Raw genomic sequence first — 13,728 nt, 5'->3', positions numbered from 1 at the left:
GAAGGGTTTCCCCTCTGGTCCTTGGCCTCCATGGCGTGGGAGGGGCGAGAGCCCCTCCGAGATTGGATCTGTCTCTCTGTCTCTCTCTGTTTCTGCTTTCTCAGATTCTGCCCTTTCACCGTTCCTTATATTCCCGGAGATCCGTAACTCCGATTGGGCTGAAATTTTAACATGGTATCTATCCGGATATTAGCTTTCTTGCGGCGAAAGAAGGGCATCAACCGCCTTACGGGGTGGCCACGAGGGTCAGGGGCGCGCCCCCCTGCCTCGTGCCTCCCTCTAGCACCGTCTCGCGTGGATTTTTCTTCCCAAAAATCAAATATATTCCAAAAAAAATCTCAGTCGGTTTTTATCCCGTTTGGACTCCGTTTGATATGGATATTCTGCGAAACAAAAAACATGCAACAAACAGGAACTGGCACTGGGCACTGGATCAATATGTTAGTCCCAAAAATAGTATAAAAAGTTGCCAAAAGTATATGAAAGTTGAATAATATTGGCATGGAACAATCAAAAATTATAGATACGACGGAGATGTATCAGCAAGTCCCTCGTACCTACACAAACAAATAAGAACCTCGCAACCAACGCGATAAAAGGGGTTGTCAATCCCTTCACGGTCATTTACGATAGTGAGATCTGATAGAGATGATAAGATAATATTTTTTGTATTTTTATGATAAAGAGTAAAAGTAAAGATTGCAAAATAAAAGGTAATGGAAATAGCTTGTTGATGGAAGATTAATATGATGGAGAATAGACCCCGGGGCCATAGGTTTCACTAGTGGCTTCTCTCAAGATAACATAAGTATTACGGTGGGTGAACAAATTACTGTCGAGCAATTGATAGAAAAGCGAATAATTATGAGAATATCTAGGCATGATCATGTATATATGCATCATGTCCGCGACAAGTAGACTGACTCCTGCCTGCATCTACTACTATTACTCCACACATCGACCGCTATCCAGCATGCATCTAGAGTATTAAGTTCATAAGAACAGAATAACGCATTAGGTAAGATGGCATGATGTAGAGGGATAAACTCAAGCAATATGATATAAACCCCATCTTTTTATCCTCGATGGCAACAATACAATACGTGTCGTTTCCCTTTCTATCACTGGGATCGAGCACCGCAAGATTGAACCCAAAGCTAAGCACTTCTCCCATTGCAAGAAAGATCAACCTAGTAGGACAAACCAAACTGATAATTCAAAGAGACTTGCAAAGATAATCAATCATGCATAAAAGATTTCAGAGAAGAATCAAATATTGTTCATAGATAGACTTGATCATAAACCCACAATTCATCTAATCTCGACAAACGCACCGCAAAAAGAGTTACATCGAATAGATCTCCAAGAAGATCGAGGAGAACTTTGTATTGAGATTCAAAGAGAGAGAAGAAGCCATCTAGCTAATAACTATGGACCCGAAGGTCTGAAGTAAACTACTCACACATCATTAGAGGGGCCATGGAGTTGATGTAGAGGCCCTCCGTGATCGATGCCCCCTCCGGCGGAGCTCCGGAAAAGGCCCCAAGATGGGATCTCTTGGGTACAGAAGGTTGCGGAAGTGGAAATAGGGTTTCGTGGTGCTCCTGGATGTTTTCAGGTATATGAGTATATATAGGAGGAAGAAGTAGGTCGGTTAAGCCACGAGGGGGGACGGCGCGCCCCCCTGCCTCGTGGACTCCTCGTCCGTTTCTTGACATCCACTCCAAGTCCTCTGGATCACATTTGTTCCAAAAATCACGTTTCCGAAGTTTTCATTCCGTTTAGATTCTGTTTGATATTCCTTTTCTGCGAAACACTGAAATAGGCCAAAAATCAAAATTTTCCACTGGGCCTTGGCTTAATAGGTTAGTCCCAAAAATAATATAAAAGTGTAAAATAAATCCCATTAACATTCAAAACAGATAATATAATAGCATGGGACAATCAAAAATTATAGATACGTTGGAGACGTATCATGACCTAAATGGCAGTGCCACAAATATGTTGCACTATCATTATCAACTTTGCATCTTTTGGCATCTATATTATAAATATGTGTATCACTACTATCGAGATTGGATAAACCATTCACCTTGGGTGTATGACCACAGAAGGTTTTATTCATGTAAACAGAATAACAATTATTCTTTGACTTAAATGAATAACCCTATTGCAATAAACATGATCCAATCATATTATTCTCAACGCAAACATCAAATAACATTTATTTCAGGTTCAACACTAATCCCGAAGGTAAAGAGAGTGTGCGATGGTGATCTTATCAACCTTGGAATCACTTCCAACACACATCGTCACCTTGCCCTCAACTAGTCTCTGTTCATTTTATAACTCCCGTTTCAAGTTACTAATCATTGCAACTGAACCAGTATCAAATACCCAGGGGCTACTATGAATACTAGTAAAGTACACATCAATAACATGTATATCATATATACTTTTGTTCACTTTGCCAGGGGATGTATCTGGTGCACCCGCACTATTTGTGCTATCGGTGCACCGTTCGTCTGTGGCACATTCAAAAATGTTCGAAAAAATCCAAAACAAAATGAGCGCATTGACACAACATCAACGTACGTTGTCACAAAAATTCAAATCAATATTCGAAACATTGCTTGAGATACAAAAATAACAAATTTGACACTGAATAGTACATAACACAAGTTGGGCTTCAATTTTGGCCCATTAGCACATTGACGTCAAATTCGTCATTTTTGTATCTTGAGCATTGTTTTGAATTTTGATTCAAATTTTGTGACAACATACATTGTTGTTGTGTCAATAAATTATTCTTTTTCTAGATTTTTTTGAACATTATTTAATATGCAATGGGGTCTGGTGCACCGGTAGCACCAATTCCGTTGGTGCACCAGATATGTTCCCCACTTTGCCATCCTTCTTATCCGCCAAGTATTTGGGGCAGTTCCGCTTCCAGTGACCATTTTCTTTGCAGTAGAAGCACTCAGTTTCAGGCTGGGGTCTAGCTTTGGGCTTCTTCATGGGAGTGGCAACTTGCTTGTCATTCTTCTTGAAGTTCCTTTTCTTTCCCTTGCCCTTTTACTTGAAACTAGTGGTCTTGTCAACCATCAACACTTGATTATTTTCTTGATTTCTACCTTCGTTGATTTCAGCATCGCGAAAAATTCGGGAATCGTTTTCGTCATCCCTTGCATATTATAGCTCATCACGAAGTTCCAGTAACTTGGTGATAGTGACTGGAGAACTTTGTCAATCACTATTTTATCTGGAAGATTAACTCCCACTTAATTCAAGCGATTGTAGTACTCAGACAATCTAAGCACATGCTCACTGGTTGAGCTATTCTCCTCCATCTTGTAGGTAAAGTACTTGTCAGAGGTCTCATACCTCTCGACTCGAGCATGAGTCTGAAATATCCATTTCAACTCTTGGAACATCTCATATGCTCCATGGCGTTTCAAAATATTTTTGAAGTGCCGGTTCTAAGCCGTAAAGCATGGTGCACTAAACTATCAAGTAGTCATCATACCGAGCTTGTAAAACGTTCATAACGTCTGCATTTGCTCCTGCAATAATTTTGTCGCCTAGCGGTGCATCAAGGACACAATTCTTCTGTGCTGCAATGAGGATAATCCTTAGATCACGGACCTAGTTTGCATCATTGCTACTATCATCTTTCAACATAGTTTTTCTCTAGGAACATATCGAAAATAAACGGGGAGCTACATCGCGAGCTATTGATCTACAACATAGTATGCAAATACTATCAGGACTAAGTTCATGATAAATCAAAGTTCAATTAATCATATTACTTAAGAACTCCCACTTAGATAGACATCCCTCTAATCATCTAAGTGATCACATGATCCATATCAACTGAACCATGTCCGATCATCACGTGAGATGGAGTAGTTTTCGATGGTGAACATCACTATGTTGATCATATCTACTATATGATTCATGCTCGACCTTTTGGTCTGAGTGTTCCGAGGCCATATCTGCATATGCTAGGCTCGTCAAGTTTAACCCGAGTATTTTGCCTGTGTAAAACTGGCTTGCACTCGTTGTATGTGAACGTAGAGTTTATCACACCCGATCATCACGTGGTGTCTCGGCACGACGAACTGTCGCAACGATGCATACTCGGGGAGAACACTTATACCTTGAAATTTTAGTAAGGGATCATCTTATAATGCTACCACCGTACTAAGAAAAATAGGATGCATAAAAGATAAACATCACATGCAATCAAAATATGTGACATGATATGGCCATCATCATCTTGCGCCTTTGATCTCCATCTCCAAAGTACCATCATGATCTCCATCGTCACTGGCATGACACCATGATCTCCATCATCTTGATCTTTTATCAACGTGTCGTCACATGGTCGGCTGGCCAACTATTACTTTTGCAACTATTGCTATTGCATAACAATAAAGTAAAGCAATTATATGGCGCTTGCATCTTATGCAATAAAGAGACAACCATAAGGCTCCTACCAGTTGCCGATAACTTCAACAAAATATGATCATCTTATACAACAATTTATATCTCATCATGTCTTGACCATATCACATCACAACATGCCCTGCAAAAACAAGTTAGACGTCCTCTACTTTGTTGTTGCAAGTTTTATGTGGCTGCTACGGGCTGAGGAAGAACCATTCTTACCTACGCATCAAAAACCACAACGCGGTATAGTGATTGCTTTTTGATATTCAGAAAGAACCCTGTTCATTGAATCTGATTCAACTAAAGTTGGAGAAACAGACACCCACTAGCCACCTGTGTGCGAAGCACGTCGGTAGAACCAGTCTCGCGTAAGCATACGTGTAATGTCGGTCTGAGCCGCTTCATCCAACAATACCGCTGAATCAAGAATCAACTAGTGACGACAAGCAATATGTATATACCCATGCCCACAACTTCTTTGTGTTCTACTCGTGCATATAACAACTACGCATAGACCTGGCTCGGATGCCACTGTTGGGAAACACAACAATTTCAAAAATTTCCTACGCACACGCAAGATCCATCTAGGTGATGCATAGCAACGAGAGGGGAGAGTGTTGTCCACGTACCCTTGTAGACTGTAAGTGGAAGCGTTATGACAACACGGTTGATGTAGTCGTACGTCTTCACGATCCGACTGATCCTAGCACCGAAGGTACGTACCTCCACGATATGCACACGTTCAGCTCGGTGACGTCCCACGAACTCTAGATGCAGCTGAGTGTCGAGGGAGAGCTTCGTCAGCACGACGGCGTGATGATGGTGATGATGAAGTTACCGACGCAGGGCTTCGCCTAAGCACTACAACGATATGACCGAGGTGGAAATCTATGGAGGAGGGCACTGCACACGGCTAAACAATCAAATTGTGTGTTTATGGGGTGCCCCCTCCCTCGTATATAAAGGAGGGGAGGAGGAGGAGGAGGGCCGGCCTCAAGGGGCGCGCCCAAAGGGAGGATTCCTACTCCTAGTATGAGTAGGTTTCCCCCTTTCCTAGTCCAAGTAGGAGAAGAAGGAAGGAGAGGGAGAGGGAGAAGGAAAGAGGGGGCGGCGCCCCTCCTAGTCCAATTCGGACCAGCCCATGGGGGGCGCGCAGCCACCCCTTGAGGCCCTTCTCTCCTTTCCCATATGTCCCATTAAGGCCAACTACTTCCCCCGGCGAATTCCCGTAACTCTCCGGTACTCCGAAAAAATACCCGAATCACCCGGAACCTTTCCGATGTCCGAATATAGCCTTCCAATATATCGATCTTTACATCTAGACCATTTCGAGACTCCTCGTCATGTTCGTGATCTCATCCGGCACTCCGAACAACCTTAGGTACATCAAATCACATAACTCATAATACAAATCGTCATCGAACGTTAAGCGTGCGGACCCTACGGGTTCGAGAACTATGTAGACATGACCGAGACACATCTCCGGTCAATAGCCAATAGCGGAACCTGGATGCTCATATTGGCTCCTACATATTCTACGAAGATTTTTATCGGTCAAACCGCATAACAACATACGTTGTTCCCTTTGTCATCGGTATGTTACTTGCCCAAGTTTCAATCGTCAGTATCATCATACCTAGTTCAATCTTGTCACCGGCAAGGTTCTTTAATCGTTCCATAATGCAACATCCCACAACTAACTCATTAGTCACATTGCCTGCAAGGCTTATAGTGATGTGCATTACCGAGAGGGCCCAGAGATACCTCTCCGACAATCGGAGTGACAAATCCTAATCCCGATCTATGCCAACTCAACAAATACTATCGGAGACACCTGTAGATCATCTTTATAATCACCCAGTTACGTTGTGACGTTTGATAACACACTAAGTGTTTCTCTGGTATTCAGGAGTTGCATAATCTCATAGTCATAGGAACATGTATAAGTCATGAAGAAAGCAGTAGCAATAAACTAAACGATCATAGTGCTAAGCTAATGGATGGGTCTTGTCCATCACATTATTCTCTAATGATGTGATCCCATTCATCAAATGACAACACATGTCTATGGCTAGGAAACTTAACCATCTTTGATTAACGAGCTAGTCTAGTAGAGGCATACTAGGGACACTCTGTTTGTCTATGTATTCACACATGTACTAAGTTTCTAGTTAATACAATTCTAGCATGAATAATAAACATTTATTATGATATAAGGAAATATAAATAACAACTTTATTATTGTCTCTAGGGCATATTTCCTTCAATATCTGATCTAACTCGCCGAAGGTACCATTGTCTTTCTCCGTTGTAATATCATCTTTGTATAATCCCACATAAGCATGGGTAGAGTTGTTTGCTGCATGGGGGAGGAGGGGGTGGGCTAGCAGGAGGACTGATACGTCTTAAACGTATCTATATTTTTCCTTTTTTCATGCCACTTTATCATAATTGCTAATTTCGTGGGCCTGAAAAATAAAAGAAAAATACACCATGAAGTTTTAGACCAAGACAGAGCCAGGGAGCCAAGAAACAACGAAGAGGCCCCCTATGGGCCCCACACAGCCAGTTCCCTGGCCGAGTCACGAGGCCGTGTGGGACCCAAAGGGCACCTCTCCACTGCCTCTTCATTTTGCCACCTTTATATTGACCCGAATATTCTCAACAGATTTGTGGAGGAATTTTTCGCCACAACCTCCTCTCTATTTGGTGGATATCCAATCTGGAGGCCTGGTCCGGTACTCTGCAGAAGGGGAATCCATCACCGGAGATATTTTTATCAAGCTTGCTACCACTATGACCATGAATGAGTAGTCCTCCTTGGACTATGGGCCCATAATAGTAGCTTAGATGACATCTTCTCCCCCCTGTTCTTCAATACAAAGATCTAATGAGCCGCCCTGCATGATTGAGATCAATCTGATGTAAATCTTGGTGTGTTTGTTATCACTTCATGATCATATATATACATGATTGTTTTGGATTTTTAGTTCTTTTTGCATAATTTGTGCACATATATGCTCTCCAATCTATTAGTCTTGCACTGGCCATATTTAGATGAATGATCTCCAAGAGAGAGTTGTATATATTAGTTGAGTTCAATCTTGCAAGTAATCTATTAGTGACAAAAAGTGGAAAAGACTTGTACCATGTCGTTGCCACTATGGATAAAAAGATAGTTATGTTTCTATGCTGGATACATTCATAGAAGTTTGAAACTGAGATTCAACATTACGAGGAAAATTTTAAGACAAGAAACATACTCCATTTCAAATTAGAAGTCTCATCTTTATCTCAAGTCAAACTTTACTAGAACCAACCAAGTTTTCTATCTAGATAAGATTTAACAATGTCTCATCTAACTCCTGTGTCATTTGATTTTACGCGAAAATCCATGTGTGTTTTCTCTTTCTTTTTTATTTTTCCACGCTAATGTTACCTAGATGAGATTTAGTTTTGTTGCGAGGAAAAACTTTCGATCTATTCTTCAATTATCAAGGTAGTATAAAGAACACCGGAAGTAAAAAATACATCCAGGTCCATAGACCACTTAGCCACGACTACAAATACTGGAGTGAGCCGAAGGCGCGCCGCTGTCTTCATTCCTCCCTCATCGGAGTCGGCCAAACTTTTTTGTAGTAAACAGTCGGGAAGTCATCGTGTTAAGGTCCATAAGACCAGTGCACCAGAACAAACAATCAATAGAAGCGTAGATCAAAATGATCCAACCCGTAGACATACGAACAAAGACAGGATCCACGTGGATCCACCGAAGACGTCTGAACGAATCCCGCGAGATCCGCCAGAGACAAACTCCACACGTCCTCCGATGATGTTAGAAACACCATTAGAATGGAGACTAGATGGAGAGAACCTTATTCCATCTTCAGAGAGCCGCCTCCGCCTCGACTTTCTAAGCAGGACATAAACCCTAACAAAACTCAAGAAATTATGAAAAACCGGAGACCTCCCACCAGCAAAGGTCGAGATCTATCGCGCCACCATGGCCCTAAGACCACATAAGACGAGGTAGACTGGCGGCAGCACGACGATAGGCACGAGAAACCGTAGCCAGATGGTTCTCTTTCTTCGAAAACGATAAATTAATTTGTGGATGATGTAGTTTTTATCTCTACTACTACTCAACGTAAGGTTCCCATTAGATTCTCATTTCACCTTTCTTCTCACTATCCCTTCGTCCAACCTTTCATGTATATGATAATCAATCATCTCAATTTACTTACCTTCTGAATCAATTCCACTTTGATTTACTTACCAAATTTCTAATCAAAATATAAGGTAATTCACATGCAGAATTTGATGAACATTTATTTACACAATTATATTATTATTGACAGGTAAATCACAAACTAACGTATTAAAATATTTATATCTCATTGCAACGCACATGCATTGTTCTAGTAAAATTAATCAAACTAGGAAGTTTGACTTGGAAGTTAAACTAAAGCTTCAATTGATTTGAAGGAGAGAAAGTATGTTATCTTTTAATAAAAATGATGGTTATAGCGTAATTGCAGAGTCAGCGTCAATGTCCAAAACGATGTTTTCTTGCCAAAGAATTTATTCTTCTACCATCTAAAAATAAGAGGAAGCAGTATATATTGCTGAATCTGAAGAGAGAAAAGGCCTTCGCTAAGGATTGTCTTGTCAGTAAGAAAAAACAAAGCCTTCGCCACGGGCCTGTCCGTCTTCCGACCACACCGGTCCATCGATCTCGGCGATGGGGATCGGCATGAGCAGCGGCCGGCAGTACTTCGCCGGCCGGACGCTGCCGCTGTTGGCTGTGCAGATGCTTCTACAGTACGGCCCGGCCGACGCAAGCCGCCCGCCCTTGACGGCCGCGCTGGTCGCCGCCAACGCGCTGGTGTACTTCCGCCCGGGCGCCGTCGACGCGCACCTACCCCGGCTCCGGCACGTCATGTTCAACCCCCATCTCATCATCAAGGTACCCACCTACACCACCACGCCTCAACCGGCTGATTTTTTTAGGGCTAATGGCAGGTGCTCTGCCTTCGCATTATAGATTAGACATTTACAAGAGAAAGGTCTGAAGCCCTAAGGCAGACAGGGAAAAACAGCACATTTACATAGCTAAATGCCTCGAATAGGCCATATCCAAGTATATTAAGTCAGACCTGACTAAGCAACCGGCTGATTAGATGGCGGAATTATGTGCATGTTATCTTTTCTTTTGCCATGGAATTATGTTTGGATTCAGTTGGCTACTGAACAAATTACATCGAGCACCCTTATCCAGGGGTACAGGGTTGCGGAGTTCAGCACCGCATTATGTTGTGCCGATATTTTTGTCTCCGGTTGCCGCATTGTTGGGTTTAGCTAATAAAACTTATGCTTTTGATCTGCCTAGCTTGCAATTGGGCGAAATTTAGAAGATGATTACTGAGCAATGCTGCATAGGAGCAGGATTCCGACCCTGATTATAATTGGGATTCCCTATTGGTAGTATTTGGCAACGATACTCTATTAGAGTTGGCTAAATTTTCTCTTATTTAGTTCAACATAACGCTGTTGAAGCAGAGATTGACCCTATGTCTGTATACAAGTTTAGGGACTCACTTGTCCAGTTGTCTAGATCATGGATCAAAATGACATTTTCGCACACACACAAAAAGGATCTAAATGACATGATGCGCAAGTTTTGCACCCCATGCCCATGGCTCACTTTACAGAATTGGTAAAATGCACGCTACACCATTCGCAATGTTGTGCTTCTCCTGTTGCATTGTTTCCCTACCAGCAGGGTGCAGATGATGTGCTTTGAATGTCGTACTGCAAGTAATTGCAAGTTGTTCTTTTCAGACTTTTCTAAGCATCATTTCCAGAGTTTTATATATCCACCACTCTAAAAAGTACTAACAGTTATGAACATTGTTGCAGTTCGGCGACCTGAGACGTTTCTTCCTCTCAGCTTTCTACCACTTGAGTGAAGGTCACTTCTTCATGAACATGGCTTCTCTCTTGCGCACGGGGGCAAAGCTTGAAACATCAATGGGCAGTCCCGAGTTTGCTTGCATGGTGGTTTCCTTGCTTGGCCTTTCTCAGGGCTTCACACTGCTCTTGTCTAAGGGCTTGCTTTCGCTCGGCAACGACATGGTGTATTATCAGTATTCTGCTGGATTTAGTGGAGTGCTGCTTGGCATGAATGTTGTGCTGAATGCCCGAGAAGGCGATGTTGTCTGGCATGGGGTGACCGTTCCTGCAAAGTATGCGACATTGCTTGAACTAGTACTCGTCCATGCTTTCAATCCGGAGGCGCACTTGATTTGCAATGTTGGTGGGATACTTGCTGGCCTGGCCTACCTTTTACTGAGGCACGGTCCAGAACGTCTCGTTCCTATGTTTTCAGGCATTGCAGACGTCGTGAGTCAGCCGGCGAGATTTGCTAAGAAACTTCTAAGGCCAGCAGCACATAGTCGGGGGAGCAGTGTCCGGCGCCATGTTGCACCGGCGCAAGAAGAGGTTGGGCAAGGTATGCGGTGGAGATGCATAACATGTTCTTGTGACAACTCGCGTTACACAGATGTCTGTGAGATGTGCAGCACTCCGCACCCGGACCATGCCTTTTCCCGCAGACGGCATCTCCAAGACGATGGAAACAACGAGCTCTCAGTCGAGGAGATCCGCCGTAGGAGGCTCGAAAGATTTGGAGGATGATGTAGTCTGCACCAACGCAACTTCCATAGGGAAGTAGCAGTGCAATGTCCAAGTAGTCCGCACGGAGAATGGCAGGCATCTGCCCGTTTTGTGCTAGATGGTTTAGTGTTCCTTGGTTCTAGCATTAGTTATATGTGGAATGCTTTACGTAATTGAAATTGGTCTTAATCACCATTACTGTTGCTGATACAGTTATGTTCTTTAGCTTGAATCTTTGACAACCAGAAAGCAGTTTCCCGGTGATGATTTAAATTGGTGTTTAGGTGGTAGCTGCAGATTAGACACCTGTTGTGCTTTACACAGGTTTTATTTATATGCATTGCCTTGTGAGAGGAGCACTGAATCACTTCTCACCCATCTGTCCGATATGTGAGACCTTTCCGTCTAGTGGAAAGATTCGATTCAGCCTGCCTGCCAGACAATCTGTTTTCCATTATGAAGATCTAAGGATCGATCTCTCGTCCCATCATAAAAACAAATCAACGGGAATTCTAATTTTGCGTGTCCTTGCCTGAAAGCACTTGGATAGCATCTCTCAGTGCCAATTTTGTCATCTGATTCAATTCGACAGAGAAGCACTTTGGTGGGAGTTACTAAAACTGGTGTACGACTGCATAATACTGCCTGGTAGTAGACATACAAGCAACACGGCATGGATTCTGGCTATGGTTTCATGGTTTGGAACTCATGAAATTGCACAATTTTGTACTACTACTACAAAGCTTCGAATTGATACGTATATTACTCGGGGAAACTCGTACTCCCTCCGTTTCAAATTACTCGTCGCAAAAATGAATATATCTAGAACTAAAATACATCTGGGCAATGTCTCGTGGTACAATTTTAGTCTCACACCCAAAACAGGGATAGCATCCGAGAAGAGAAAAAAGCAGGCTCCCTACTTGTGCGTGTTGCATTCTTGGCTGTAGAAATCGTTGCGTTCGATCAGGGATCTGGTCCCTGCCGCGACCACCTTCCTTGAGGGGGGCCTGATTGCCTTGGCCGTCACCGGCGTGCCATGTTCGTCGCTGGCCGTGCCGCTCCCCCTCCTGCTCCGCCGGATCGGATGGCTCGTCCAGCAGGAGAGGCGGCTTCTGGGGGAAGAGAAAGACGATGATAGCCTGTCTCGGATGGTCTTGGCGATCTCGCCCTTCTTTTTTTCCTTGCTCGTGCTATTATTGTCCCCTTCGGTGGCCGGCGGCGCGCTGGGAGCGGGCGGCTGCGGCGGAGGACGCCGTCGGCGGAGAAGCCCCGTGCGAGCGCCTTCCTCATCATCTCCACCCTCTCGCGCCTGCCATGAGAGGAAAGCAACACCGGAATCACCCCAGCTACCTTGGTCGATGGGCGCACGCCGGGGAGTAAATATAGTCAAAAATGACGAAGCGTAGGTAGGAGGTGATGAGAGGGTGGAGGCGGTGCGAACCTGAGCCAGGATGGACGAGGGATGGATGGGAGGAGTTTGCTGCCGCAGAGAGGAACCGGTGCGGTGCGGTGCGGTGCCGGTGGGCGCCTTCTCCTTGAAATCAGAGGGGAGGTCCGCAATTCCGCCTCCCCTTTTCAGGCGCTGTTTCCACACCCGAAAGTCTCTCTTTCCAGCCCCATTCGAAACTCTGAATTTGGTCGGTCGTATCCTACTCTCTTCGCCCCCCAAAAAAGTGTCGCTAATAATATGAACATAAAAATGGAGCATTCTAGTTTAATAAAGTAAATACTCTAATTTGAAAATACTGAGTTCTATTGATTGGAATAGGCCCTGGGGTTGAAGAAGGTCCCATGGGTTTGGTTGTTTGCTGGGAAAACAAGTTTTTTTCTTTCAAATAATTTTTACGAACATGCTTTTTTCACAGCCATATTTGGAACATATAGACTCTAGTAATCATGCACGTGCAATGCAACGCCTTATAAATATAGAAATGATTGTGTGACTCCTATATTTAACCCAACAATTAAGGGATGAAAATATTCAATCTAGCTCACACACAAACAACCACTCTCAAAGTATTAATAGTCATAATTACAATTCAAGTTTTATAATAACCTGGAATTGATGTGTTCGTTGCAAATTCAGACTATTTTATAGTCATAATTACAATAAAACCTTCGATCCATTTTATCACTAAAGATTCTTCAACACTCAGGGAATAGCTTTTGTGCTTACAAACTTGATTTTTCTAAAGCATTTGACTGTGCAGATTGGGAATTTTTAAGGCAGGCGATGGAAAAGTTTGGCTTTGCTCACCAAATCGTACCGTGGGTAATGACATAGGCGATCTTTCTGAGATACTCCATGAAATTCAATGGAGCCATCTTGGATCCGTTTGCACCGATGTGTGGGCTTCGGCAAAGTGATCCCCTATCCTCGTTCTTATTCTTATTGGTGGCTAATGGTTTGTCTGTGCTACTCATATGGGGTGCAGAAATATGTGCTTTTGATCCACTAAAAATCTGTCGGAGAGCTCTGGGTATTTCCCGCCTTCTCTTTGCTGATGACACTATGTTGTTCTTGAAGGTGAACCCACATCAAGCAAATTATAGGGACTTATTGCTAGCCATGCTCAGATGACTGGTTAGTATATTAAT

At 43.3% G+C, this 13,728-nt stretch overlaps 2 protein-coding genes across 2 annotated transcripts; one reads left to right on the top strand and one right to left on the bottom strand.

Annotated features, from left to right (window-relative positions):
• Positions 1-9,100: 9,100 nt before the first annotated feature.
• On the top strand, positions 9,101-11,394 carry LOC125543640 (rhomboid-like protein 14, mitochondrial). Its single transcript, XM_048707051.1, has 2 exons — positions 9,101-9,418; positions 10,372-11,394. The coding sequence occupies exons 1-2, from the start codon at positions 9,194-9,196 to the stop codon at positions 11,146-11,148; spliced, it is 1,002 nt and encodes a 333-aa protein (XP_048563008.1). The 5' UTR covers positions 9,101-9,193; the 3' UTR covers positions 11,149-11,394.
• Positions 11,395-11,854: 460 nt separating this feature from the next.
• Positions 11,855-13,455, bottom strand: LOC125546785. The gene is made up of 3 exons (XM_048710917.1): positions 13,388-13,455; positions 12,572-12,809; positions 11,855-12,439 (listed from the first exon to the last, which is right to left on the bottom strand). The coding sequence occupies exons 1-3, from the start codon at positions 13,453-13,455 to the stop codon at positions 12,047-12,049; spliced, it is 699 nt and encodes a 232-aa protein (XP_048566874.1). The 3' UTR covers positions 11,855-12,046.
• Positions 13,456-13,728: the final 273 nt, after the last annotated feature.

This window comes from Triticum urartu, chromosome 3 (genome assembly GCF_003073215.2).
Source record: "Triticum urartu cultivar G1812 chromosome 3, Tu2.1, whole genome shotgun sequence".
NCBI lineage: Eukaryota > Viridiplantae > Streptophyta > Magnoliopsida > Poales > Poaceae > Triticum > Triticum urartu.
This window is presented reverse-complemented; position numbering and strand designations above follow the sequence as displayed.